At 35.9% G+C, this 27,726-nt stretch overlaps 1 protein-coding gene across 1 annotated transcript; it reads right to left on the reverse strand.

The window, feature by feature from the left end:
- Positions 1-5,442: 5,442 nt before the first annotated feature.
- Positions 5,443-27,578, reverse strand: LOC121429248 (monocarboxylate transporter 14-like). Its single transcript, XM_041626218.1, has 6 exons — positions 26,838-27,578; positions 20,692-20,988; positions 9,529-10,064; positions 7,115-7,340; positions 6,271-6,414; positions 5,443-5,760 (listed from the first exon to the last, which is right to left on the reverse strand). Exons 1-6 carry the CDS (start codon positions 27,019-27,021, stop codon positions 5,555-5,557), a joined length of 1,593 nt encoding a protein of 530 aa, XP_041482152.1. The 5' UTR covers positions 27,022-27,578; the 3' UTR covers positions 5,443-5,554.
- Between the last annotated feature and the right edge of the window lie 148 nt (positions 27,579-27,726).

Raw genomic sequence — 27,726 nt, forward strand, 5'->3', positions numbered from 1 at the left:
GGTTTCGACTTCGACGGGCAGACGCGTTACCGACTGAGCCAACACGGTTCTCTTGTTATCACTGTATTGACTCAATTTATATTTAGTTGAAAATGAAATTATTGAAACAAGTTTCTCGAGATGTTATGGTTTCTGTGCTTGACAGCTATGACATAGATTCCTTATCTTGCTCGAGTAACTAGTGTTCACGCGCGTTAGTTATATCGGGTCCGGTCTGAGCGTTTCTGGGCGACCGCGCGTTTGTTAGACGACACAGCCAGCATCATAGAATTATAAACCTAATCATTGGTGGATCACTATCAATTTGCCATTCGCTTTTAGTTTGAAATGTATTCATTAAAAGGTTAAACGTGATCACACTGTAATAAGATGGAAAAGTGGCTAATCAAAGCTATGTTTCACAGAGGAACTGTTCGTCAAAAGAAGCGAGGCTTACTAGATAATGTATTTGCCCCGTCAGGGGCAAAATTTTTTCATTTTTGACAATGGAAATGACAATTTTCAGGCAGAAAAGTGCCTTCATTTACTTTTGTCCTTAAATAATTTATCATTTTTCATCTTTCAGGGGGGCACGTTGGGGGGGCAAAATCTCGTTTTGCCCCCCAAAAATTTTATTTGGGGGGCAAGTGCCCCCCCTGCCCCCCCCCCGCTTCCGGCGCCCTTGCTTGCAACATTGTGTGCACTGGGTCTTATGGGTTCCAATTACTTTTCCATTTGTTTATATTAAATTTCCAACAAACTATAATGCATCCATTACAAACATGTTCCCACGAGATACAATATAATTATGCGGAAGCGCCGCATTAATTTGTTGATGTATTGATTTTTCAACGAATAAGGGAAGAGATTTCCCTCATCTTTTGTGTGTGAATCATAGGCGGCGACCCCCCCTAAATTTTTTGTTGATAACCTTTTTTGGGGGCTTGTCAATTTTGTTTTCTGCCTCCCCCCCTAAAATTTGTGGTTGATAAACCATCTCCGCTCATAAGGGGGAGATATGTGGGGGGGGTTCTCTCGTTGGAGAGGAACTGCCAGAACGTATGTGCTTGCGAGAGAACGATGCGACCGAGATAATCAGAAGAACGTAGATTGTATTTTTAAATCATCAATGAAAGAATGAAGGGGCGCAGGGTCCCGCAACACAAAGATTAGCGATTAATCGCTAAATTACTTGGCCTATCACAGTCCTCGTTGCATGCGCATTTCTGTCGATGTGTTTGCCTAGCATTTTAATTGGCATAATTGACAAGATATAATGCAGCGGTTTCCGCCTTTGATGGTATATTGATAAGCCATCGCCGGAATATGGCCCACATTTTTATCTCGTTCTGTTGTAACACACAGCGCTTAGAGATCCACATTTATGACACCTGACAAGGTGCTCTAAGTGAATAGGCATATGGGAGAAATACCTTATTATTGTAGAATATTTTTTTAAGAAAGAATGCATTACGAATATAAGATATTCATCTCCTCTGTTGATCGCTTCGCGTTATGAATTAGTAACAAAATGTAAAAATGAATTAGTACACATGTAATAATTTACACCTAAGAAACAGGCAGACCTCGCCTTGTGTGCATGGGCGGAAATCCCGGGGGGGGCGTGTCCCCTACTCGAAATAGATAATTTAAATTCGACTAGATGACCTTACTTTCGGGATGATAACCCCCTTTTTTGCTTGTCAAATGTATTTTCGTCGAAATGACCTGAAATTCGGGATGATAACCCTTTTTTGTTTTTGCTTGACAAAATTTTCAGCCCCTTGTCCCCCTACCTTTTGGGAGAGATTTCCGCCCCTGCATGTGTGGACAGGAGACAGAGCTCCCCCCCCCCCCGACTGAATATAGATGCTCTTTTTCTTTTCCTTTCTGCTGGTAAGATATTATTTAATGGGTTTGGTCCGAAAACTGTTGTAAAGGGTGATTTTTGTCCCTCCTGTAGGGCACTTGGATTTGTAAAAGGGTAGGGGTGTGCGGGGCCCCAAAATATGAAACGATATATATACGAACGGAAGAACTATAGATGGCCAACTGTAAATGGGGGTGCTTGGAAACTTTAATTTAACATGAAAGGGGGGGTCAGGTCTCCGGGAACTGACTCCTGAAATGAGGGGCTTATGAGCGCGGGGGGGGAGGGGTGATGAGACCGATAGTTTGTAAATATCCCGTTCTCTCTAGTTGACTTACAGGACATCTTGTGAAAGAATTGTTCCAAATCGTATAAAGTGTTTCGGTAATAGTGTGCCCCAGGGAAAACTTTTGAATTGAAGAATAATATGCAAGTTCAATAACATAATCATAAAGAACACACAACCATGTAAGAACATTGAATAAGATATTGCTTTATTTGTTCGCTATTATAGTATTTCAATAAGTATTTCAATGTTATACAATAAATTTCAAATCAAGATGAACCTCGCTAAATATAAAGAACATCAACTTACCACAAGCTTGCTATAATGAGATAATTTCATGGTCCACCTGGTAAGTTCTATTTATACCCCTCCACCATAAAATGAGATTCCATTATTGTCACAACTATCTGTTATAGCGATACCAATAAACTCAATCCTCGCAATTTTTTGGTAACAAATGTTCTCTTGATAGAAAGATAAAATTATTGCAAAGCATCTCGATACAGAATAGAGTCCGTTGCATGGGAAATAATTTAAGTGTAAGAAGATTGAAAAAAAATACATATAATCAAATTCTGCAAATAATTTACAGTCATTTCTGAACCAGCTTTGGTGGGCTCATGAACACGCACAGATCAGACTATTCGAAAGCTCGATTTCACCCTCTCTCCAACATCTAGATCATTGCTAACGTTGTAACACACAAATCATATTCAATCTGTCGTCACTGCATCAAATCTTTGACATTTCTATTCTTTTAGGGTCTATCATGGCCGTACGCATTTTAATGAAAATGTTCACAAACTTCTTTTACCAAAAGTGTGCATAAAATCCTTTAATTACACTTTACAAAATGCAAAAGCATCCGAATGACAAGCGCGGTCGCTTCACTCTCTCGCTCTTAATTTTTATTTCAAATAAAGTTTCCGCGTCCTCCCCCCCCCCCGCAAAAAAAAAAAAATCTGCGTACGGCCGTGATGCCTATTACAAATTCTTGAAACCACTCATATTGATTGCATGATATACATATCAGAATAATAAAAAGATACATCAATATAAAGTTTCTGGCTAATAACCTAATAGAAAGCCAAAGTTAAAGTCGTTGGCTAAAGACAAATAAACATTTACTTAAAGTATACATCATAAATCTAGAAATACACTTTTTTACCCTGTGTTTCATCTTACGAAAAATTAGTACCAATGAAAAATGGAAGAACGAATATATATTTCACTCACTATCATGCTAAAATAGAAAACGTTGTGCATGCAGCATTGCATTTTATTTCATTAACTCAGATCTGAAGATCTTTTTAATCAACCTGTAATAGATTGATATTATTAAAAAGAAAGTGCTCACGTTGGTATTAATGTAATGCATATAAGGCACTTTCGTATATTTGATGCAAGATAAAGGGCAATGTATATAATTCTGCCTACATCAAGGGCGATGCCGGCAGTCAAACCCGGGCTTTCGTGTATAGTCGAGCGTCGAATACCACTCGGCCACGGCACTTTATTACAAACATAGGCCGACCAACTTTTGCTTTCATTGAAATTGTATGTAAAGACGTCTGACACTGTTTATACACCAACAGCAGATGGGTTGATCGGGTGTAATCCCGGAAACAATTTGAGTGCTAAGATGCCATCTTCCCTTTCCCATCGCCTATGTTTTCCAATTATGGGACTTTAATGTTTCCTCATTTCCTCTGGCGTGGATTAACTTTCCAACTTTCCAACACGGACGTATATGTCTACTTTCATCGCCACAATCATGATAATTACTCATTGTCTTGAATGTAATGGACTTGATTATTTAGATAAAGCAATATATGGGCAGCATGGTCTCCTTATTCCTAAAGTTCAACTGCCATAATCCTGTCCACCTTGTCCCGTGATTTGAACACGGACATGACGAATGCAATATAGGCATAATAGACCTACGACTGGTCAGTCGTATAGGAATAGCTCTGATCCTTGAACTACCGCTTTTGAGACTGCCTTTCATTAGTAGTCTAATCTTGACTCAGAATTGGGTGGTATTTCTCATCAAAGATACAAGACTCATCGTCTGAAGATCACGCAAGATCGCAGATCAATCTTCCGAAGATCTGAATGTCCTGGGTTTTTTCAAAGGTTGGGTTCTGATTACCACTATTCCAGGCTACGATTAGGGGCGACGTGTTGCGCCTTTTCAGTCTGACTGCGACAGGGTCGTGTGGTCCAGTGGTTAGAGCATTGGACTCATAATCACAAGGTTGTGAGTTCGAATCCCTACTCTGCCATTGTCTCCACTTTGATAAAAAAAAGGCCCGAGAGTGATATATGTCGTCTACAACGTCAGCCTCTATGATTGATAAACATAGACAAGAAATATTTCATAGGTAATTGGTTATACAGGCCTACCAGCTTGGCGTCTACCAGCAAAATGCTGTCCTGCCGAGTTCCTACGGGAGTTACCAGAAACAGAAACATATCGTGCTTTTTAAGTCTGATTCAGTGATCGTGATTAAAATGAATAAAATGATTCTTTTGAGCATGGCAGTTTTATATCTTATCATTGGCTTAATGGACTTTTACCATCACGCCGATTACTGCACAATATCGTGCCACGAATCATCAATAATCGTGAAAGCGAATCGTGATAGTGTGGGATGTCGGTATCTGACAGAGGGTCGTGATATCGCTAAAGATCGTGCGAGATCAATTCCGTTCAACCACAGAGCGTGGCCGTGTTTAGTATAGTTCTGTCAAATCTCAGTCACCATAACCAACTTCCATACGGATTCAAAACTATACTGCTCCTTCCTGAAAAGTAGAGACTTTTCGCACCGACACGCAGACTAAATTCAAGAACATGTAGATGAAATGAAAATTTCCCTGCCAAATGACAATGAACTTTTTCGAAAATTGGTGATTCGGAAAAGCATTTTCGTCCGAAGTTTCGAGGCTGAAGAAAAAAATGCAAATATACAGAGCAAAAAACGGTGGTGTTAACCGGTGTACATAGAGGATCACACCAGTTATTTTACACCGGTGTTAAATTGGTGGTGTTAATTTTACACCTATAGGTGTTATTTCAACACATATGGTTGTTACATTTACACTCTTTGGTGTTATGTTCAATCTCTAGGGTGTTATTTTAACACCTCAGGGTGTGGTCCTCTATTGACACCAGTTGGTGTCAGTTTTAACACCACAGTTTTTACAGTGTATAATGTCGTATGTCCAGAGTCCAGACCGAAATTGCTGTTTTGATTCATCAACTTTCGACAAAGATTTCTTGGTTGCTTTTTGTCAAGAATGAAGGGCGTTTGGCAATATATTCTCTATGTTCTCTATGTTCTCGAAAGCGTTCTGCGTGACGGTCCGAAACGGCGATCTTGTAATCTGTCGGTATTGGCTGATGTATGATATCATCATAGCGTGTCCTGAGCTTGGTATTTAATTTCGTCAGGTTTCTTCCGCTGATGTTGCCTGGCGTTTTTGAAGACGATGAGCCGGTCCTTGCTGAAAGTCCTCTGATAAACGGGAACCAAAACGAGGAACAGTGAAGCTGTGAAAAAGACACCGATAATGATGTAGATGGCAGTGTCGTATGAACCCGTTTTGTCCACACTTTCACCTGCGTATGAAAAGGAGAGAAAAGGGTGATCGGATGAAAGAAAGGAAAGGGGGGGGGGTGAGTTCGTCGATTATAGTATATTACATTATGAGTAGATCTCAAGCATTTCTAGGTTTAGGGAAATAGATCTCTTCTCCTTGACATATAAACTAACATTAAAAGAGCAGTACTGCCATCCCTCAGTCAATATCAAAGAATACGTATTTCTCAACAATTATATCAGGCATATTATTCTATTGGTGAATGTTCGTGAATAATGTATTTTCTTTTTCTGAGTTGGTGAATATAATTCGATGGGATGTCGAAAATGCCTTATTAATTCAGTTTGTTCCCATGGTATTAGGCCTATGTACCGGATGTTTATCATTATTATATAACCGAAGTTTATGACAAATGTTGTTCCACCGGCATACTGATAAGGTTTTCTCACCTGTCATATGAAACAATACATAACTGTCTTTTACTTGATTTGTTTTGAAACTGATTTTCGAAATGCCGCGGCGCCCTTACCAAACATGGCTGCCAAAATCCCTCCAATACCACATGCGCACATGGCATAAGACCACAGGAAAGAGCTGAAAGAAGCTTCGTAGAGCTGGTAAGCGACTGAGTGAGAGAGGGAATCGAGTGGCGCCATGATAAAACAACCTTCAACTGTAAAAAAAAAAAAAAAACAGTTACAAAGATGGCGGGGATGAGAGATGAATGGAAACAGTGCGGGAACAAGGTGTTTGTTTTTTTCTACTCTCCCAAGCCAGTTCGGAGTTCCATTCTGCGCATGATTAGAAGGAGGTAATTGTCCTAGATATGGTGGTTTGATATCAAGGTAAGCATCGAATTTGATGTCTTGATTATTCACATATTCTTTTGAATTGTGTTTTCCATTAGATCCACAAAAAACAACAATGCGCGTCCGCTATCGACTGGTAATTTCCCAGTTGGCCTAGTACATTGTTATAACAACGCACTGTTGCATTCAAAGCAGAATTGCAACAAATACCTTCATAGTGTTCATTGGTGTGCTATTCTCTATTCAATTTCTTCACCATGCTATGTAAGGCAAGCTTACCCATTCACCTCACCTGGGTTGAGTGCAGCACAATGTGAATAAATTTCTTGCCAAAGGAAATTACGTCATGGCTGGGATTATTATTATTTTATTATAATAATTACTATAATTGTTGTTCTTATCATCATCATTATTGTTACTATTATTATCATTATTATTATCATAATTATTATCACTACACTGGTCATAATAATGTTGCATGATTAGTAAGGAGTCTTGGGAAGTTAAGCTCTTTGTGTGTTACAAGGCATTTGGTTCACATGTTTGCTTTAAATACTAACTTACCGGCAACTATGGCGAACATGACAGCTTCCGTCTTCGCAAAGAAACTGGCATACAGCACGCCGGCACCTACGCAATTGGCAGCCATCATGTAGAATAATTTCGGAATCGGTAGTCGATCGACGACGATGCCGATGAGGATCTTGCCGAAGATCTCGGTCAGACCCATGGTGGCCATCATCAGGCTCGCCTTCCACTTGGAGAATCCCGCCAACACGATGAAATTGACCTGTAAATCACATTGTCATGATAATAAAGATCAGATAATGGATAACAATACAGTACGATCATTATCTTGTTAAAATCTTTTCAAAATGTCCATAAAAACAAAGTGGTTCGATCTTCATTTCATTTTATGTTTCCTCTTTCCTCTTCGCATAAATGCCATTTACTGAATAAATTTTTTAAAGATCATTTCTTCAACTTCATGCCTAATCATAATTGTAAACCTTAAGGTCAGACACTAAGCTAATTGCTCACTTAATTGCTGCTGCTGCAACGAACGTCCATAATTCTATACTTTCAAGTTAAAGGGGTATTTTAGGCTGAAAATAATATGATTTTAACAGCAACAAAAACAATGAAAAATTCGTCAAAATCGGACAAGGAATAAAAAAAAGTTATGATATCTTAAAGATTTGCATTATTTCGGTGAAACAGTTCTATGCATGTCTTTACGAATATTCAATGAGCAAACTGATGATGTCATATCCCCACTTGTTCTTTTGTATTTTATTACATGAAATTATGTTTATTCATTTTTTTCTCCAAGAACTATAAGGAAAAAAATGGATTGACAACTGGCTTGATTCATTAAATATCCATTGCTGTAACTTCTTTTTATCATGACGAAGACGTATCATACACATACATGTGGGAAAATATGAAATCATTATAACTTAAAGTAATAGAATAAGAAAAGGGAAAGTGGGGATGTGACATCATCAGCCCACCTGATGAATATTCATGACGATGTGCATGAACTGTTTTCACAATAAAAAGTTGCTAACTTTTAGAATTCAATAACTTATTGTGTTATCGGATTTTGATGAAATTTCCAGCATTTTGCTTTGTTGGTTATACTCTATTTATTTATATATAATTGTTTTCAGCCCGGAGTGCCCCTTTAAGTGAAAATAAACTGTATGCTGTGGAGGGAAACAATCACAATTTTTTACGTATTGCAAAACACGTAATGATGCTTATGAAATGAGATTTTCAGAATTTCCTCTTGAAACATTTGTGTTCGGTTTTTTGCCAACCTCCACAAAGTTGGTCCCTATAAGTACGGTACAACTTAAAGAATCGAGTCTCTCCATTTTCGCCGAATGAAAATCATAAGAAGTTTTATGATCAATGCGCTTTTTCTCTTTTGTTATTGATAGTGTGTATCCATTTCCCCTAGTTGATCGTAATTATTTCTTTATTTCAAAGAAAAGCAGTACAAATGATCAAAGTGAAACAATGAAAGAGTATCAAGCAAAACCAGTTTTTTTTATTTCAATTATAACGATGATACAGTATTGTGTATTATTGTATTGTCTTGTTTTTAATACTTGACTGTATTTAATCTATTTGCATTTCGTGGAAATTAAATGAAATGAAAATCATTATTCAAGAAAATAAATACTTTGATTATATCATCGTCACCTCCACCATCATCTTTTCTTTACAACCAGTTTGACCTCCTTTACTACATCATCTACTTCATCATCACCATCATCAGCAGCAGCAACAGCAGCATTAATCATCGTCATCATCATCATTAGCAGCAGCAACGTAATCATCACCATCATACTCATCATCGTCATCATCACCATCATAATCATCATCATCAACAGCAGTAGCAGCAGCATAATCATCATCATCGCGATGACCACCATTATAATCATCACCATCATAATCATCATTATCATAATCATCATCACTATCATAATCATCATCACTATCATAATCATCATCGTCATCATCACCATCATGATCATCATCACCATCATAATCATCATTATCATAATCATCATCACTATCATAATTATCATCACCATCATCATCAGCATGATCATCAACATGACAATGATCATCATCGTCATCATCATCATCGTCGTCGTCATCACCATGATAATCATCATAAAAATCATCATCATCACCATCATCATCATTATCAATATTATCACCACCAACATTATATACATCACTGGTACCACATCATCCTCATCACCAGTCACGACCATCGTCATTATCACCATCATCATCCTATTCCTCATCAGCATCAGTATCGTCATTGTTATCAAGTTTGGCGAACATTCTAGCCAAGGCATAAAATGTGAATGGTGAATGCAATTTTCGACTCTCGAAAATGCTTGCGTACCCAAGGAAGAAGACGACACAACAAAAGAAAACACAAAACTTGGACTCACCGTACTAAAGTAAAGAAAAGACACGCATACGTTCCCACAGAGCACACCTATCCCTAGTAGCCAGACGTCCGGGTAACCCAACAGTTGTAACCAACCACCACACTTGGACAGTTTCTTGTTGTCTTCCGTCACTTCTTTAATTCCATCTTCTGAACTAATCGCCACTAATTTTTCATCCCCGCCACTTTCTCCTGCACTGTACTTCACATCGGAACAACCAGAGGCTTTGTCGTCCGTTGCCATACCAACAAGAGCATTCGAATCCTCCCCGATGCAACCGTTCTCCTCCATGCGCGGTTGACTCAAAGGTTCGTCCTGAAGCATCTTCTCTTTAGCTGAGATTTCAGTCTCGTTGAAAAGCCGCGATCGTTTTTCGTCGTCATCGTCGGCCACGTCGTGTGACGGTGGTGGTTGTACGAAGACCATGGTGCAGGGGAGGGCGATACTGAGGAAGGTGGCGCACGAGATACGCAAGGCGTTCCTCCACCCCCATCGCGAGATCATGGCGTACATGATCGGATTGAATACAAGCATACCTATATACGTAGGATAAAATGGATAGAAAGAAATATCAATAACAAGAACAGTGAATGATACAAGCTTGATAACTATGATATCAAAAGGCATTCACTAGTTATAGGAATATGAAACTGACGCTTAACATCTTACTCGAGTCTTTCAAGCAAGAGGATACAGCAAAGGATGCTTCGTTAAAGCCTCATCTGTTTTCAGCCGCGCATATGGTCATGATAGCTTTGTTGAGCTATACTACTGGCACTATTCATGGAAGTGAGCACTTATAGTAGAGCGGATTAGCCGAACAATTGTGCAATATTTGACTAAAGCATGAAACTTTCACAAGTATTAGTATATGCCGTAAGATTTATTTTAAAGATGGGAGGTAAATTTTAAAATGCAATTTTCGGCCGTTGCCATGGCAACGGAATAATTGCTCAAAAATGACATACATTCCCATGTAAATGGTAAATAAACATGATATAGATGAATAAAATGATAATTTTCAAGCTTCTAATTAAATATATATAAAATTTAGAAACATTCAAGAAACAATGTTGCAAAGATCCCGTTGCCATGGCAACAGCTTATTTCCCTCTAGAAAAGTAAAAATATTGATAAAAATGTAGAATACATGTATGATCATCAGTCCATTTTCAATCATTTTTGAGGTACTAATCGGGATATGCTTGTGACTAAATTTATAAATATAACATCTTAAGTCATTGCCATGGCAACCAGATAACATCTAATTAAAAACAACAACAACAGGGATGACAAGGTTATGGAAAGGTGAAAAGTACAATGAAAATTAACTTGTATGTACATGCATAAGGTTTGACCTACTCAATTAATTTAGGGGAAATAATACAGTGAGTGTTCTGCATGAACTAATTGGAATGATACAGATTGATGTTGCCTTGGTAATACGTGAATTAAATAAAAAGAAACAATGTTGCAAAGAACCCGTTGCCATGGCAACAGCTTATTTTCCTCTAGAAAGGTAAAAATATTGATAAAAATGTAGAATACATGTATGATCATCATTCCATTTTCAATCATTTTTTAGGTACTAATCGGGATATGCTTGTGACTAAATTTATAAATATAACATCTTAAGTCATTGCCATGGCAACCAGATAACATCTAATTAAAAACAACAACAACAGTGATGACAAGGTTATGGAAAGGTGAAAAGTACAATAAAAATTAACTTATATGTACATGCATAAGGTTTGACCTACTCAATTAATTTAGGGGAAATAATACAGTGAGTGTTCTGCATGAACTAATTGGAATGATACAGATCGATGTTGCCTTGGTAATACTTGAATCAAATAAAAAGAAACAATGTTGCAAAGAACCCGTTGCCATGGCAACAGCTTATTTCCCTCTAGAAAGGAAAAAATGATAAAAATGTAGAATACATGTATGATCATCATTCCATTTTCAATAATTTTTTAAGTACTAATCGAGATATGTTTGTGACTAAATTTATAAATATAACATCTTAAGTCATTGCCATGGCAACCAGATAACATCTAATTTAAAAAAAGAAACAACAGGGATTACTAGGTTATGGATAGGTGAAAAGTACAATAAACATTAACTTATATATACATGCGTAAGGTTTGACCTCATCAATTAATTTAGGGGAAATGATACAGTGAGTGTTCTGCATGAACTAATTGGAATGATTCAGATTGATGTTGCCTTGGTAATACTTGAATTCAAGGATAAAAATCAATGTTGCAAATGGCCTGTTGCCATAGCAACGGATCATTTAGTACCAATTTTTATTAAAAAAGGACTATATAATCTTATTTTTCTTGCATTTCCCCTAATCTTATATATTTATTTATTTATTTATTTATTTATTTATTTTGTTTTATTTATTTTATACTGCAGGGTAGGCCTGTTCAGTTCTTAAAACTGCTTTACAAAGGCGCCCTGCAGTTTAAAATACATGTCAAGATAACTATAAAATATATCATCAAAAAACATTCAACGTCAAAAATACAAAATACAAACTATTTAACATCAGAAACAATTAACATCAAAAAAATTTAGAGTGGGAAGTGACAATCTAAACATACAAGTACATAGCATTGTAAATCAATGGAATATTATTTCGCTCTTCATCAATTCGTATGAAAGGCTTTGCATAATTTTTTAAAAACTAACAAGGAGGTACACGTACAGGCTTGTAAATTTGAAGGAAGTGCATTAAATAATTTGGGTCCGAAATATGCGAAAGATTTTCTTTTATATTCAGTTCTAGCTTTGGGAAGCTGAAGGGGGCATCGCAAAGAAAACCGTGTCCTGTATTTCATGGGCCGTTTACATACTAAAGGTTTTAAATAATTTGGAACTAAATTGTTCATTATTTTATATACAAAAACACAATACTGATATTTTATACGCTGATCTACTGATTGCCACTTCAGTGACTGCAACAGAGATATTTGTGATGTATTATAATCTTTTTTCAAAAGCATCCTGGCATATTTATTTTGAAGTTTTTGTATCTTATCTAAATGTATTTTTGCACTGCTTCCCCAAGATGTAATACAGTAATCAATGTAAGGTAAAATCATAGAAAAGTACAGCTTTTTCATGATATCAAAGGACAGTAAATGCTTAATCCGCCTTATACAACCTATTGCTCGAGATATTTTACAAACGATATTAGTAATATGTTCACACCAAGTCAAGCCCGGATCGAGCATGGCACCTAAGTATTTAATCTTTTTTACATTTTCTTAGTGTGTTAAACATCGATATGTTTGGTGCAAAATGTTTAAATAGCATCTAAAGCTATTGACATGACAACCAAATAATATCTAATTTACAAAAATATTAATTTGGATGACAATATCATGGACAGGTGGAAAATACAATATAACTCAATGTGTGAAAGGTTTGGCCAGTCATTTAATTTTGGAAAAAAAAATTACTAAGTATTCTGCATGAGTTCATTAGAATAATAAATTGATGTTGCCTTGGTAATACTTGAATTTAATGATAAATATTAGTAATTCAAATGTTCCCCTCCTCCCAGAAAAGTATAAGCAACTTTGATAAACAAAAACATGGTAAAATTTGATTTTTCTTTCATTTCACCTAATTTTAGGGTGCTAAGCATATATGCTTCTTGTTAATATGTAGATAACATCTTCAGCCATTGAGATTAAGATGTAATTTATAAATACAAAAAAATTACACTGTTGAAATGATGGTGCCAGGTAAAAATGGCAGAGGTAATAATGGCAAAGGTAAAAATGGCAGAGGTGAAAATGGCAGAGGTAATAATGGCAAAGGTAAAAATGGCAGAGGTGAAAATGGCAGAGGTAAAAATGGCAGAGGTAAAAATGGCAGAAGTAAAAATGGCAGAGGTAAAAATGGCAGAGGTAATAATGGCAGAGGTAATAATGGCAGAGGTAAAAATGGCAGAGGTAATAATGGCAAAGGTAAAAATGGCAGAGGTGAAAATGGCAGAGGTAATAATGGCAAAGGTAAAAATGGCAGAGGTGAAAATGGCAGAGGTAAAAATGGCAGAGGTAAAAATGGCAGAACTAAAAATGGCAGAGGTAAAAATGGCAGAGGTAATAATGGCAGAGGTAATAATGGCAGAGGTAAAAATGGCAGAGGTAAAAATGGCAGAGGTAATAATGGCAAAGGTAAAAATGGCAGAGGTGAAAATGGCAGAGGTAATAATGGCAAAGGTAAAAATGGCAGAGGTAATAATGGCAGAGGTAATAATGGCAGAGGTAAAAATGGCAGAGGTAAAAATGGCAGAGGTAAAAATGGCAGAGGTAAGTACAGCAGAGATAAAAATAGCAAAGACATAAATGACAAGATTAAAAAAAAAATGGAAGATGTGATAATAGCAGAGGTAAAAGTGGCCGAGGTACACTATTGGAAAAAACAGTAGATTCTACAGAAGAAAAATAAAAAAAAAACAGGTTTTACAGAAAAAAAATAATTTTGAAGATTATAATAACAGGAGGATTTTCCATAATTTTGCTACAATTTTACAGAACAGGTATGTTTTTTAAAAAAGGGGAAAACAGTTTTATTACAATAAATTTGTAAGGGTACATGCACAGAATACCAATTTTCTGTAAGTTTATACAAATGCATGCATGTAGGATTACACAGTGCAGTGAGATTACAGGTGTTCTCCAGACTCTGTTGCAGCAATTTTTTTTTTAAGTATAAATTTTCTAACAGTGTAAAAAATGGCGGAGTTGAAAATGGCAAAGATAAAGATGGCATAAGCAAAAATGAAAGAGATATGGGGTGCTGGTTTGTTAAAAAGCCGAGAAGAAAAAAGTTTTCACTCTAAAACAAAGGGGATTTGGTTAGGGGGAAAATGACTCAAAAAATTCTTTTGGGTCAGAAAAAAGAATTACAACAAAAATAATAACAATCAGATAATAAACAATGTTTTTTAGCATACCAAGCTAATTACCAAGAGGGTGCTGCTTATGGTGTACAAAATACCCAACAGCACTTCCGCTTCCAAGGGTAATAACCATCAAGCCGTCTATATCATATTGGATGCAGTGGTAAAGAAGGTTCAGGGTCTTCTTTTATGCAAAGAATCTGAACCAGACGGTCCCCCTCGATCGACCCCAAATTTCCATAATCAGTTACATATTCAGTGCCAAGTCTGGGAACGCATGCTTATTGTCATTCAAATATCTAAAAAGAATAGTACAGACGACAATACAAATAAGGACATAATATTTAACCACAATCATTCGTGACAATTTCAACGTCTAAGCTTTCCCCGCTATGTTCTCTATGTTTTTCCCCACCCCCTAACCCTCTCCGTCTCTCCACCTCTCTTATGTCTACTCTTCCTCCTCTTTGTATCGGTAAACCTGGCAAAACTTTATGAAAAAAAAACAGACAAAAAGAAATGTCTTCAAATGATGAAAAAGAATAGTGCAGTTTCATTTTGCTCCTGATGAATTGAATGAAAAAATATTTCTCGTTTGATTTCTTTTTAAAAAGCCTTCACGGTACACCTCCAACGAATTCGTAGCATTGTTAGGCCGATAAAGACATAATGATATGATGAAATGCCTAACCGTTACATGCACTTCTAATTGAATCTATGTACATGCGGGGGCTTTTTGATTCATTGCATGGGGGTTTACGGCTGGCCATATTTTACCTAGAGCTGTCATTTTTACCTCTCCAATTATGACCTCTGCCATTTTACCTCTGCCATTTTTACCTCTGCCATTATTACCTCTGTCATTTTACCTCTGCCATTATTACCTCTGCCAATTTTACCTCTGCCATTATTACCTCTGCCATTTTTACCTCTGCCATTATGACCTCTGCCATTATTACCTCTGCCATTTTTACCTCTGCCATTATTACCTCTGCCAATTTTACCTCTGCCATTTTTACCTCTGCCATTATTACCTCTGCCATTTTTACCTCTGCCATTATTACCTCTGCCATTTTTACACCGAGCCGAAATGATAATGGTCAGGTGGAATGTAAAATAAAATTTTACTTAATCTACATAATGTTTGAACAGTCATTAAGTTTTGAACAAAAATTACAGTGAGTGTTCTGCATGAGTACAATAGCATGATAAAACTGATGCTGCCTTGGTAACGGTTGAACTTAATGATATCAATGTTTGCAAATGTGTGTTCGGTTGCCATGGCAACGGATCATTTTTCCTCCAGAAAAAGACCATCTTTGATTAAAAAAATACCTAGTAGAATCTTATATTTCATTTATTTTTACTAAAGTTAGGGTGCCAAAGATACGCGTACATTTTTGTTGTTTATAAAAACATATTGAGGCATTAATATTGCAATAACATAACATTTAATTTACCCCAAAAACCTATAGCTGACAAAATAATGGACAGACGGAAAATACAATAAAATTAACTTAATATGCACAAGATTGGACCTGCTCTTTTACATGTAATTTTGAACAAGTGTTACATTAAGTGTTATGCATTGTTCCATTAGGTTGACAAAAATACTTATGTTTTTGTAATGCTGAACATAAAGATGAATATCAATGTTGCAAATGGCTCCAGAAAAGTACAAATATCGATAAAAATATGTTTATTTATTTATTTTTTCCCCTTTTAGGGGGGTGCTGAACATAAAAATGCTAAATGATAAGCACAATCTTGTTTCATTATACATGGCATCGAAATAAGACCAACAAAACTCGTATCAGAGTTTTGTGGGCTCAAATAAATGCCCGAAACTCGATGCTGGACAATTTCGTTCAAAGTATTCGCAGGCGGCCATTTTGAAGAAAGCATCTTGGGGTGATATGTGTTTTAAAGCTGTTCAACATATCAATATATAAGGGGATTATAGGGGTTGATAACTCAAAATCTTAGGTCTATGTAAGGAGTCGACATGGTCTTGATATCCAAATCAAGGTAAATACAGTAAATCATCTTTTACATGGAGATCATTGAAATCATGCCTTGTCTGACTGTTTTAGCATACTTGGCTTGAAATATGATAGCAAAGCACTATTAAGCATCATCTGCCAGGATATGCCTATTTCCTGCATATAAATATCAGAAAATTGTTACTTTTTAAAAATTCCCATCATTTTTTTTTAATTCCTGAAAATTGCCAAAAATTAAAAAATTCCCACAAAAGTCAAATTTATTCCCATGGAAAGTTTCAAGAAAATTCCCAGTAATTTAGCAACCCTTCTCCCCCCCAAAAAAAAATCATTACTAAAAAAATAAAGAGAAAGTGAAAGAGAGATGGATGAAATATTATTTTACGAATAATGTACCCAAAATGAAAAACAAAATGAAATTTTTTGCTCTGTCGCTGGCTCGGTGAGAACATTTTAAAGTAAATTTTGCTCGATACGTCATATCTGGCCCCCTCAAAATTACACTGCTGATTTTGACGAAGAAAATTTTGTAATACTGTGATAATTTTTAAAGTAACGTTTGAATCTATTCAACACGAAGTTTAATCTATTCACTGGTTATTTTACATGAAAAGTAGACTGGTCAAATACGATAAAAATACCCTTACTGGTTGAAAGGTTAAAAATAATTTAAGCACTCAAGGGTGTTCCAAGATGATGCCCTCACTGGCTGCCGCGAGCTAAAAATTCACAATTTATCCATTACTTTATAAAATGGCTTTAATTTGGTTTCTATTCATTGGTTTTAAGGATCAAGTAGTACATTTGGCCAAATACAAGGACAGCCAGTGGTTTGGAATGTCCAAAAAATCCAAGATGGCTTCGAAAAATTGAATCTAGAATGGTTGCTGATACCTAAAGCGTACATAGCTCATTTCATATTGGCCTAGAGGATGATATATTGGTGTCTAAATCATTGGTTTCAAGAGTCTAACAATATTAGGACAAGTTACAATGACAGGTGTGTTTGAAAATCCAATATGGCTTCCAAAAACTATTCTAAAACGGTTGCTGATACTTGAAAATGGAATAGCTCCTTTTATATTCACTTGTGAGATATGATTTTGGTGTTGAAACCATAGCTTCAAGAGTCAAATAATAAATTAGGATATAGTTTGCTCAATATCTGTCTGGGGAATATGAATTGATATTTCAAGGGTCAATACATAAGGACAAGCTACATGGACAGTCAGTGGTCTAGTATGTCCACATTTCCAAGATGGCTTACAAAAAAAGTTTTGTAAAACCATATCTAATGTTACTTACAAATAAACATTGGTTGTTCAATATCTGTCTGGGGCATATTATGTTGCTGTCTAAACCATAGTTTAAAGGGTCGTGTAATGCATTAAGACAAGTTACAAGGACAGTCATTGGTCTGGTATGTAAAAAAACGCAAGGTGACTTACAAAAATGGGGTCTAAAATTGACTGTTTTTAATCAAATCTGACGTAGATCATTCTATATCCGCCTGTGAAATGTGATTCTGGTGTCTAAACCATAGTTACAAGAGTCAAATAATAAATTAGGACATAGTTTGTTCAATATCTGTCTGGGGAATATGATCTTGATGTCTCAACCATTATCATAAAACCATTTTTTAATGCATTAGAACAAGTTACAAGGACAATCAATGGAATGATATGTTAAAAATCCAAGATGGCCTCCAAAATGGGGTCATGCACATTAAGTGAATTTTTCACCTGTCCATAGTCTCCATACCCTTGTCATCCATGTTGTTTTTGAAAAAAATAGATGTTATCGGGTTGCCATGGCAATGGCTTAAGATGTTATATTTATAAATCTAGTCACAAACATATCTTGATCAGTACCTTAAAATAATTGAAAATGGAAAGATGATCATACATGTCTGTATTCTACATTTTTATCAATATATTTACCTTTCTACAGGGAAATAAGCTATTGCCATGGCAACGAGCCCATTGCAACATTTTAAAAAGAATTTAATTCAAGCGTAACCAAGGCAACATAATTTTTTATCTTTCTAAAGAACTCCTGCAGAACTCATTCTATACTTTATGTTCAAATGAGGGGTTCAAAACTTAAGCATATACAGAATAATTCTAATTGTATTTTCCACCTGTCCATTGTGTTGTCAACTATGTTTTTTTCAAATTCGATGTAATTTGGTTGCCATGACAATGGCTTCAGATATTATTTGTATGTTAACAGCAAACATCAATTCTTATCACAAAATTAGGAGAAATGAAAGAAAAATCAGAGTCTATAGTCATATTTCTAATCAAAACTGGTACTTTTCTTGTGTAAATGAGCCGTTGCTATGGCAACAGGTCATTTGCAACATTGATATTTATCGTGGAATTCAAGTATTGCTAAGGCAACATCAATGTTGGACATTCTAATTAGTTCATGCAAAACACTCACTTTATTATTTCCCCTAAAATAATTGAGTAGGTCAAACCTTATGCATAAAAGTGATTTTCATTGTATTATTCACCTATCCATAACCTTGTCATCCCTGTTTTGTTGTTTTTTAAATTGAATGTTATCTGGTTGCCATGGCAATGACTTAAGATGTTTTATATATATATATATATAAATTTAGTCACAAACATATCTCGATTAGTACCTTAAAATTATTGAAAATGGAATGATGATCATACATGTATTCTACATTTTTATCAATATTTTACCTTTCTAGAGGGAAATAAGCTGTTGCCATGGCAACGGGTTCTTTGCAACATTGTTTCTTTTCATTTAATTCAAGTATTACCAAGTCAACATCAATCTGTATCATTCCAATTAGTTCATGCAGAACACTCACTGTATTATTTCCCCTAAATTAATTGAGTAGGTCAAACCTTATGCATGTACATATAAGTTAATTTTCATTGTACTTTTCACCTTTCCATAACCTTGTCATCCCTGTTGTTGTTGTTTTTAATTAGATGTTATCTGGTTGCCATGGCAATGACTTAAGATATTATATTTATAAATTTAGTCAAAAGCATATCCCGATTAGTACCTAAAAAATGATTGAAAATGGACTGATGATCATACATGTATTCTACATTTTTATCAATATTTTTACCTTTCTAGAGGGAAATAAGCTGTTGCCATGGCAACGGGTTCTTTGCAACATTGTTTCTTTTTATTTAATTCAAGCATTACCAATGCAACATAAAGTTTTATCTTTATAAAGAACTCCTGCAGAACACTTTCTGTATTTTGGTTCAAATGAGGGGGTCAAAACTAAAGCATACATATAAAGTCAATTCCAGTTGATTTTTCCACCTGCCCATTGTCTTGTCAACCATGTTATTTTTGTAAATCAGTTGTTATTTGGTTGCCATGGCAATGGCTTGAGATATGATTTATACATCTAGCAACCAAAATATCTTTGTTTAACACTGTAAAATTAGGGAAAATTAAAGATAAATCATATTCTACAACGTTTTTTTAATCAAAATTTTTATTTTTCTGGGGAAAAACAAGCCGTTGCCATGGCAACGGACCAAATGGAACTATCTTGTTGATTTTGAATGTTTCTAAATTTTATATATATATTCAATTGGAAGCTTGAAAGTTATCATTTTATTCATCTATATCATGTTTATTTACCATTTACATGGGAATGTATGTCATTTTTGAGAAATTATTCCGTTGCCATGGCAACGGCCGAAAATGGCATTTCAAAATTTACCTCCCATCTTTTAAATAAATCTTACGGCATATACTAATACTTGTGAAAGTTTCATGCTTTAGTCAAATTTTGCACAATTCTTGTGATTTTTGGAGCTTATCCGCTCTACTATTATGACAAGCACAAGTTGAATCATGTACGCGAAAACCGCGGCTTTATTTCCTACCTCGAAAACTGGGGGATGATTGTACACAGCATCCCCTTATCCACCCCACCCCGCTGGGTGCGCCACACTGTAAACAGTATTGGGTAAAATTTTAACCAGCACGAGGGTAATTATTTGTCCAACCAATTTGGGACAGTGTTTAACCCAATGCGGGAAGGATATTGTCCAGTATACGTCAAAAAATAAGAAGCAATTACTTAAATATAATGGGCAATTTTTTTCATCACACTGAATAAATAAAAATGCCCAAAAGAAATGTTAAATGTTGGTTGGACACTTTACTCTCATGGGGCACTTTTACCCAATATTTTTTTTCAGATTGCACTGACCTTGATACACAATTTACCTGTGTTAACCCCAGCCGTTGAAATCCCGAACGCCAATGTGGTGTGCTTGACGGGGAAGTAGGCAAGGACAGAGAGGAAGGCACCCGAGCAGATGAAGCTGTTACCCACACCGAAGAGAATACTGTAAGAGCCAAAGAGGGGTAATACACCGGGCATGAAGGAACTGATGAGGGTGGAGAGAGAACAAATGACCACGCCCAGGATGAGGGCGGGTCGGAACCCGATGCGATTGACGACTGGTGTAGCGAAGATGCAAAAGATCCAGGTGCACCCGTAGGCGACCGTCCCGAGGTAACCTGGACGAAAATGAAGAATAAAGAAAAAAAAAGACTTATTGGAAGTGAAGATGAAAATAAAACAATGCATTTTTTAATCACTTTGACCGCTTATGAGTATTTGATTTAGATATTTAGATTTTCTCGCATTGGTGAGCCATCAATCTGGTCTCACTGGCTTGAATCCGTTGACAAATTAATTATAACTCGACAAGTCCAACCTAACAAAAAGCTGATTTGAATAAAGGGGGAAAATCTAGCATGCATAACACAGAAAATTGATGTAAGATAAGAAAGTAATGACATTTAAGAGGGGGAAAAATCGCCGAATTTCATAAAACAGTAACATGAACATTCGGTACGCAAACGAGGGGACTGATGACTTCACCCACTCACTATTTCCTTTGTTTTTCATTACATTGAATTATGAAATATATTCTCCTCGTTGAACAAACTAAGATTTATTCCTCCATGAACATGTGGAATTCCCATTGTTTTAACACTTTTAAATTAAAGTATAGTAAACAAACATGTAACGCAACTTCCGATATTTATATTTTCTCCTTTAAATTGGAGGGTAGTCCCGTTCAAGCCAGAGCCTGCTTTACAAGGGATCCCTGACGTAAGAATATACAGTGCGTATCAAAAAAAAGTTTACACTTTGAAAAAGCCCTGGGAATTAAAAAATATACAACATGTGGGTAATTTTTTCACATATAATCTTTGGTTTGGGTCTCATCTATCCAATGAAAGTAAAAGTTTTGACAGAATGTTACACTTGAGTGAGCACTCTCCATTTTTGTAAAGCTCGCAGAAATCTCTTTGCGCAGAAATGCTCGTTTTCACGCTGTGTCAAGGGGAAATGGCGAAATCAAACTTACCCTGCGAAACATTTCTCATACATTTCCCAATGCACTTTTTGTCAATTGTAATAAATGGATACATTCAAGCATTTTGTAACATTTTTTGCCACCAAAATTGAAATTTAAACACTTAGTAAGCAAAACCTTTACCCTTTTTGTGCCAACTGGATCTGAGGACATAACTAAATCTGAACAAAAGTTTATATCGGACATCTCCAGCATTTTTTTCACTAAGTTTTCATCATTTAAAGTGGGTTCACATTTCATTTTCATTTAATTATTGTTTCTCCACACTTTTTCCAAGCTTGACAATGATTAACAAAATGAAAATCAAGCCTAAGCCATTTCATGTAAATCACAGCTCAGTGTATGGCAAATATCGTGACGATGGCCTCTGTGTTTGGGGAGTTGGGTGGGGCGCAATGCACTCTTCGAAGTGTTTCGGGCAAGGAAACAAGCTAAAAATGTAAAAGGTATCTTCAAATCAATTGTACTAGCTAAATTCAACGTGTTCTTCATGATTAATGTCTACTTTTATTCGCATAACTATTTCAAAGTTCTGCGCAAATCATTTTTCACCAACTTTTCAAAAGTAAGTGGTGCTCACTCAAGCGGAACTATTTTTCGACAGTTATATCGTCATTTGTTTAAATGGATCTGTACCAAAGTTAAAATGTGGAAAAATCTTCAGGATATTACAAATGTATAATTTTACAGGATTTTTTCAAAGTGTAAACTTTTTTTTGATACGCACTGTATATGATGCAAAGTTCAATAATGTAGTGCTAAAGTATATTCAGCTGGTATAAGCGTTGATATATATATATATATATATATATATATATATATATATATATATATATATATATATATATATAGATGAAAGGTGAAAATTGCATATTGCATTGTTGAATTCCAATAATGGTGCGTACGAATCCAGGCCAAGGAGCAACTCCTGCGCGGTGATTTTTCTTTTGTGGCAACACGTTATAGCAACGGATCTCATTTCAAAAGTTTTCTACTTATTCAAAATAATACACGCCGTAATGCTACAGAGCAGTGACAAAACTTAGCAAACTTTGGCGACATGAATATCACTACTTCTATAGAGCCCATGCAGGTGCAAATATTGGGCATAAATACACGTCCATATCGCGGGGATCGTTTACATAATAATGTAACATAGAATATGAATGGATTTATTATAACTCAAAAGATCACGTATATATATATATATATATATATATATATATATATATATATATATATGTACCAAGCAGGGGCCGCGGAACGGTTTTCAAAGTGGGAGGGGGGGCTGACCATGCCAAAAACCACAATCATATGGTCATTTTTACGTTTTTGTACACGGTTTTGGAAAAAAAGAGGGGGCTGCAGCCCATCCCCCATTCCCCACTTCCGTGGCCCCTGCCAAGGAGCTTACCAACGAACTAAACATTCAAACTTGAGATGAATTGATAAGTTGTCAGGAGCTTTTGTACATCGCTATCCAATATTATTAAAACACTCACATTAAGTAGTGTAAACCATGTTTAGTAATATATTTTCCAGTATACCGCATCTTTTCTTGTCCTATCTGATTTTCTTATCCGATAATATCTGAATCTTGATTTAAACTTATAAAATTATATTGATTTAAACTTGACATGTATGTTAATTTATATTTGAATCACTTTCGAATATGTATATCTTTTTTTTCAATATTGAATTTTGTTTATGCTATTATTTTAATTGAATCAATTTTGTACTTATTTGTATTATTTTGAAGAATGAAAAATGAATTGAATCTGTCTCATAATACCTGATCTTGTTTTTTATATGAAAGTACGGTGCAGAACCCTGTGTGTAAAACATCCCTCCTCTGAAATTGCCCATCAATAACAACACCTCAAAGGAATATGACTGAGCACAATCGGTAAAGAGGGGTTGTGGATTCCTGTGACGTGGGTTCGATTTTCACTTGGTGCACTGTTGCCCTTTATTAATCCTCATTACCAGGTCCCTCGGAGATGATCTAAAGCCGTCGCGACCCGTCGGTCCTCTGGTCACTTGCCTAATTATTTCCTACCAATCAGGTTAAAATCACTACCAATAACCAGGCAGAGAGAGAGAGGGGGGGGGGGGTCGTGGGGGCACAGGGGTGGGGTGTCATTTGAAATTCAAGAGTTGTGTTTGTTCTGCTATTATTATGTTATATTGTTGTCCACAAGGATACTTCGTTGCTTCGCGACTTTTCATGTGATCCTATAGTACTCAGTTCGTTCGCGCAATGGTAAATAAGATTCAGATGATTTTGGTGTGTAAATAGACTTTATAATCATGGAGTATAATTCTGAATAAAAACTACACGGTATAATGTGTGTTACATACATTCTTTTTACTAGTATTTTTTATGCAGGTCGGGATGCAGATATATATATATATATATAATGCACTAGTACATTTGCTTGTGCAATTGTTGTACGTTGTTTATATTACGTAAATACACAGTAAAAATTGTACAACGCTCTTTACTATACGAATCTTACAGTAATTGTTTTAACAGTTTAAACAAGTTTTTAAATCTTAAGCAACAAAGTTTAATTTTCAATAAATTAAACATGATTGTTTAAACGGTTAAACAAATACTGTATGGTTCATATAGTAAACAGCGTTGTATAAAATCTTAAACAGCGATTTTACTGTCTAGGGTTGTACTAAAGTTTTCATAAATAGAATTGAATGGAATTTTACATGTATGTAGTGACATATATATATATGTATCATATATTCTGTTGGTAATAAACCACTGACTCTCATATCCCGAAAGGGTCAAACGTGAAAATAAAATCTTACATCCTACCCCCTCCCCTAAAGCAAAAAATAGGAAAGTGCCTTCTTGATGTTGAACCAAACTAACTTAAAAAAAAACCAACTCATGTTTACATTTTAAATGCAGACTCTAAAATGAAAAGGAGAAAATTGAAATATTACCACATGCACAGTAACGCTATCGACCCAGAACAAAAAAAAAATGAAAAAAATAATAATCATGTCATCTTATTTTTTTTTTTATAGAATATTCGGAAATCAGATTCATCCTTTTTATAACGGCGGCACATGGGCATGACCTGCCAAGACCCCCCCCCCCCCTACCACGTTTTCAATTTAGTCATTTGCGGAATAATTAGGTAAGGTACCGCCCCCAGGTGAAACATTTATCCTCATCCCCCCCCCCCCTTTATATAAAAATCTTGGTGCCATCGCTGAATTAATTCAAATAAAGTGAAAATCCATCTCCTTTTTCAACTCTCCATAATTTCTGTCCAGTTTATAAATCTGGATGGTCAAAAGAAATTTGCTCTTGGAACAATTGCTCTGGGCTAAATTTCGTCTGAGATGGAGGGTTAAGGTGGGTTAGGGTTGCAGGAGCGTTTTTTTTTTAATGTTAGGTTTAGGGTAGGGTAGAGTGTTAAATCCAGGGTTGAAGTTAGCCATTCAATTATACAGTGCGTATCAAAAAAAACGGGACAGATTTGAAAAGTCTATAAAATTTTTGTTTCAAATAATGATGTCTATATTTTGGTGTTAATAGATGCTCTAAGGTCTTATCTTTGAAATGCAATTTAAAAAAATAAATTTTATTCATGCTTGAGCGAACACGGGACATTTTTGTTGGGGGTTCAAAAAGAGGCTTGCGCCAGAATTGCAGAATATGTGTAATACAATGATCAGACTTCTTGCTAATCAGGAGAAATCCTCTTGACCTTTTCATTATCTGTTCCACAATTTTCGAATTATGCTCTCAAATTTCATTTACAAAGTTATTTATTTAATTGAATTATTTCGTTTTTTCATTTAATCTTCTCTTACCTTTTAATTTTCCTTCATAAGTAACTGAGAAAAGAAGATTTTTTTTTGTCAACCCAAGCAAGAAGATTTGAATGATTAATTGGGAAAACTTGTGATTATTAAAATCGTTTTATTATGTGAAACAAACAATGTTATGTACCTTTAAAAGACATGAATCTATTTTTTAATGGGTCATTAATTCCTTGACCAAGCTTAATTGCTTGACAGGAAACACAGGAAGGGATTCATGTCTTTCAATGACAATGGTGTATTGAGTCAATTTTGAAGGAGCTAGATATGGCAGATCGGGTAAAATGTATTAAAAAGTTGTGAGCAAGCGAAGTGAGCACGCAAATATTCCCACTTTTTAATTACAATGTCAAATTTTGTGATAGATTTTGACATAATATTCAGAAAAGAATATAATATTTTACTTTCTATCTGTCCTTTATTTCCTGTCCACTTTTATTTGGTCATGATTTTTTTAATTGGGGGGGGGAGCAACCCGAGCGCCCACCCATCTGTGTGGCTTTGTTCAAAAGGCACCATAATCTTTGTAGCACATAATGAAAGGATTTGAATAAAAAAATCCATGCTCTCCCATAATTCGGTTGAAAAAAAATAATTTCAGCTTGAAGAAGGAATATTCAAAGCTAACAGAGAGCATATTGAAAAGAAATAACAGAATAATTCAAGCAAATAAATAGATCTGAAAATGAATTTTGACCGCATGATTTGAAAATTATGGCAAAGATAATGAAAAGGTTAAGAGGAAGTCTGCTAATAAGCAAGAAGTCCGATCATCATATTACTCATATTCTGCAATTCTGGCGCAAGCCTCTTTTTGAACCCCCAACAAAAACGTCCCGTGTTCGCTCAAGCATGAACAAAACTATTTTTTTTATTAGCGTTTGGAAGACCAGACCTTAGAGCACCTATTAACACCAAAATATAGAAATAATAATATGAAACTAAAATTTTATAGACTTTTCAAATCTGTCCCGTTTTTTTTGATACGCACTGTAGTGTGGAATTTAGAGCGGAGCATTATCGTTGCCGGAGCAGATATCATGGAACCAGCTGGCGATCCGCCCCCTGTCTAGAACATGCGTGCTGAATTACTAAAAGTGGCAAAAGACACGTCATGCTTTCACTTACCCGTGGTCGTGACGTCACTGTCGAACTCCTCCATGAGCTCAACCATGAGGAGGCCGAACGAATAGAAGAAACCATGAACGACGATGAAAATGAGCGCGGCGCATACCGTGACGACCCACCCCCAGTATCGTTGGATTCTGCCTGGAAGCCGGACTTCCCTCATTCGAATCCACGGTCTAGACATGGTCGTTGATCAGCGACGCCGGAGACGTCGCAACTGTTGACGAAGACGACGAGGGGGAATCGGACGGCCTGTCCCGATGTCACCCAATTTCAAAGACCTAAGTTCAGACAACAAAACATATGATTTATGCAATGGATGGTGGGGGTTGAATTCTCAGGAGATCATTGTCCGCTTCGATCGACGTCGTCCTAAATGACGTTATGGGGTCAGTGGTAAAGATGACAGCGATAATAAACATAGAGATAGATTCAGAACAGCCCCCGGGCCGAGAGCAGCCAATATAGATAAATGTCGATCCAACTCCACATATCAAAATGATATTGTTTGATCATCTACAAAGCGCCTATTAAATCCATCTTGTACCACCATTAATGTGTCTAGGGATTGGTATACCAATAACGATAACGTACGTCAGAAAGAGTGTTATGATAGTGACGATGTCAAGTCGAAGTGATCGTGACCAATCCCTGAATTCTGCCCTTTTACAAACAATGATTAGCTCTTATATGACCACGAAATATGGCACGGAGGGAAACGCATGTAATATAGATATGAGGAGGTAGCTAGATCACCGTTACACGTTTCACAATCGTATCGACGCATGTTTATCGAACCGCGAGTCATATTAATTTCTATGTCTGCACGCGATGTATATAACAAAAACCGTACCATGAACATGATGAAAGGAACCAAAACGAGCAACAA

The sequence above is a fragment of the Lytechinus variegatus genome, chromosome 15 (genome assembly GCF_018143015.1).
Source record: "Lytechinus variegatus isolate NC3 chromosome 15, Lvar_3.0, whole genome shotgun sequence".
Classification (NCBI taxonomy): domain Eukaryota; kingdom Metazoa; phylum Echinodermata; class Echinoidea; order Temnopleuroida; family Toxopneustidae; genus Lytechinus; species Lytechinus variegatus.